This window comes from Propithecus coquereli, unplaced genomic scaffold (genome assembly GCF_000956105.1).
Source record: "Propithecus coquereli isolate 6110/MARCELLA unplaced genomic scaffold, Pcoq_1.0 Scaffold281, whole genome shotgun sequence".
Classification (NCBI taxonomy): domain Eukaryota; kingdom Metazoa; phylum Chordata; class Mammalia; order Primates; family Indriidae; genus Propithecus; species Propithecus coquereli.
Window position 1 is genome coordinate 2678014 of NW_012148408.1, and position 1961 is coordinate 2679974.

Sequence of the window (1961 nt, forward strand, 5' to 3'; positions counted from 1 at the left end):
ACATTTAGTAGGAATTCATACTTTTTTAAATAGAAATATTAAGTGATTATGAATGTACTGCCCCAGGCCACATTAGGGATATTATGTAATATGTGGTATATGTACCAAATTACCTTTCTAATACCTGAAAAATTCCAAATTCTAAAACTACCTGGCCCAAAGGATTTCATATAAGGAACTGTGAACCCATAATAATAGTTAATACTGCAAACTTGGTACTGTTCTGAGTACTGGCACTGTTCTTAGTTCATTTAATCCTTAGAACAATACCCATAAGGGTAAATACTGTTATCTCATAGATGAAGAAATAGGCCTAGAGAGGCTGAGATAGTTGTCCAAGGTCACAGAGCTAGAAAGTGGTAGAAGTGGGATTTAAATTCAGGCAATCTAGCTCCAGACTAGAATTTAATCTTTCCACTTGTACTTAGCATTTGATATTAGACACCTTTCATGTCATCATACAGTCTACCTCAGTCCTTTGTAATTCCCGCATGCTGGTTTCCTATGCGAGTATACCATAATGTATCTTTTCCCCTACTGGTATACTTTTAGGTTTTTCTTTTCAGAGGCTAACATAAATAATGCTGCAATGAATGTTCTTGCATGTTATAGTCTTGTATAGTTAGGCAAAATTACTTCATTTTAAAATATTCATGCCCATGTAAAAATATTTTACTACTTAGATGATTCACTATGGAGTGCTTAAAAACTATCAGTATGCCATAACTTCCCTCAACAACCATTTTAACATAAAGTTTAAGGAGATGTTTATAGTCTACAAATTATTTTTATTAACATACATTTTCTTATGGCAGCTGGTTGAAAGACTGGAAAAGAAGAGCTGAATTGGAAGAAAGACAAAATTTGAAGGGAAAAAGAGATGAGAAACAGGAAGGTATTTTGAGTCATTTTTTTTCCTTTCACCGAACATTTTTAGAGTTAGATTAGCTAAAAATTTTTATAAAATTTCTTAATTGGACCAGGCCCAGCAGCCTGTAATCCCAGCTATTCTGCAGGCTGAGACAGGAGGATCGCTTGAGGTCAGGAATTTAAGACCAGCCTGGGCAGCATAGCAAGATCCTATCTCTACAAAAAATTTAAAAAATCAGCTGGGTGTGGTGACATGCTCCTGTAGTCCCAGCTATTCCGGAGGCTGAGCTGGGACAATCACTTGAGCCCAGGCGTTCAAGGCTACAGACAACTATAATTGTGCCACTGTACTCCACCTGGGCAATGGAGTGAAACTCCATCTCTAAAAAATAAAAAAATAAAAAATTCCTTAATTGGCCATGTTATAATTGATTTTCTACTTTTTACAAATTTATTTTTCAGCATTTATTGGCAAGAAGTTTGTGATATTTAATCATTGGGTTTCATGAGGTAGAATTTCTGCCTAAGCAATTATGCATTTTATATGCATTTGAATAATTTTTCAGATTTGTCGGCTAGCATAGACTTTAAAGACAGTTCAGATGATGAAGAAGAGAGTCGCCTTTGCAATACTGTTCTTATAACAGGGCCCACAGGAGTGGGAAAAACTGCTGCAGTGTATGCTTGTGCTCAGGAGCTTGGATTTAAGGTTAGTAATAGCTACAATGGAAGAATGAATGTTAACATAATTACCCTTGAATTAAGAGAAAACATAAACCATTCTGCCTTTTTTGCTTATATCCTTCTTTTAGATATTTGAAGTGAATGCCTCTTCCCAGCGCAGTGGCAGACAAATTCTATCCCAACTGAAGGAAGCTACTCAGTCCCATCAAGTAGACAAGCAAGGTGTAAACTCACAAAAACCTTGTTTTTTTAATAGCTACAACATAGGCAAGTCACCAAGTAAGTAAATTATTTTCCCTAAGCCATCACCTTTTGAAAAAAATAAAATCTAAGAATAACTTCAATTATCAGCATTTTGTCATTCATTTTTTATCTTCTATAAATACACATGCTTTTTTACACCCTCC

The 1961-nt window shown here is 35.2% G+C and overlaps 1 protein-coding gene across 1 annotated transcript in view; it reads left to right on the plus strand.

Annotated features, from left to right (window-relative positions):
• ATAD5 (ATPase family, AAA domain containing 5) overlaps nucleotides 1–1961 on the plus strand; it is a 72452-nt gene that overhangs the window by 43475 nt on the left and 27016 nt on the right. Inside the window, 3 exon segments of the mRNA XM_012648232.1 lie at nucleotides 813–895; nucleotides 1437–1579; nucleotides 1683–1878. Coding sequence (XP_012503686.1) covers nucleotides 813–895; nucleotides 1437–1579; nucleotides 1683–1878 — 422 coding nt within the window.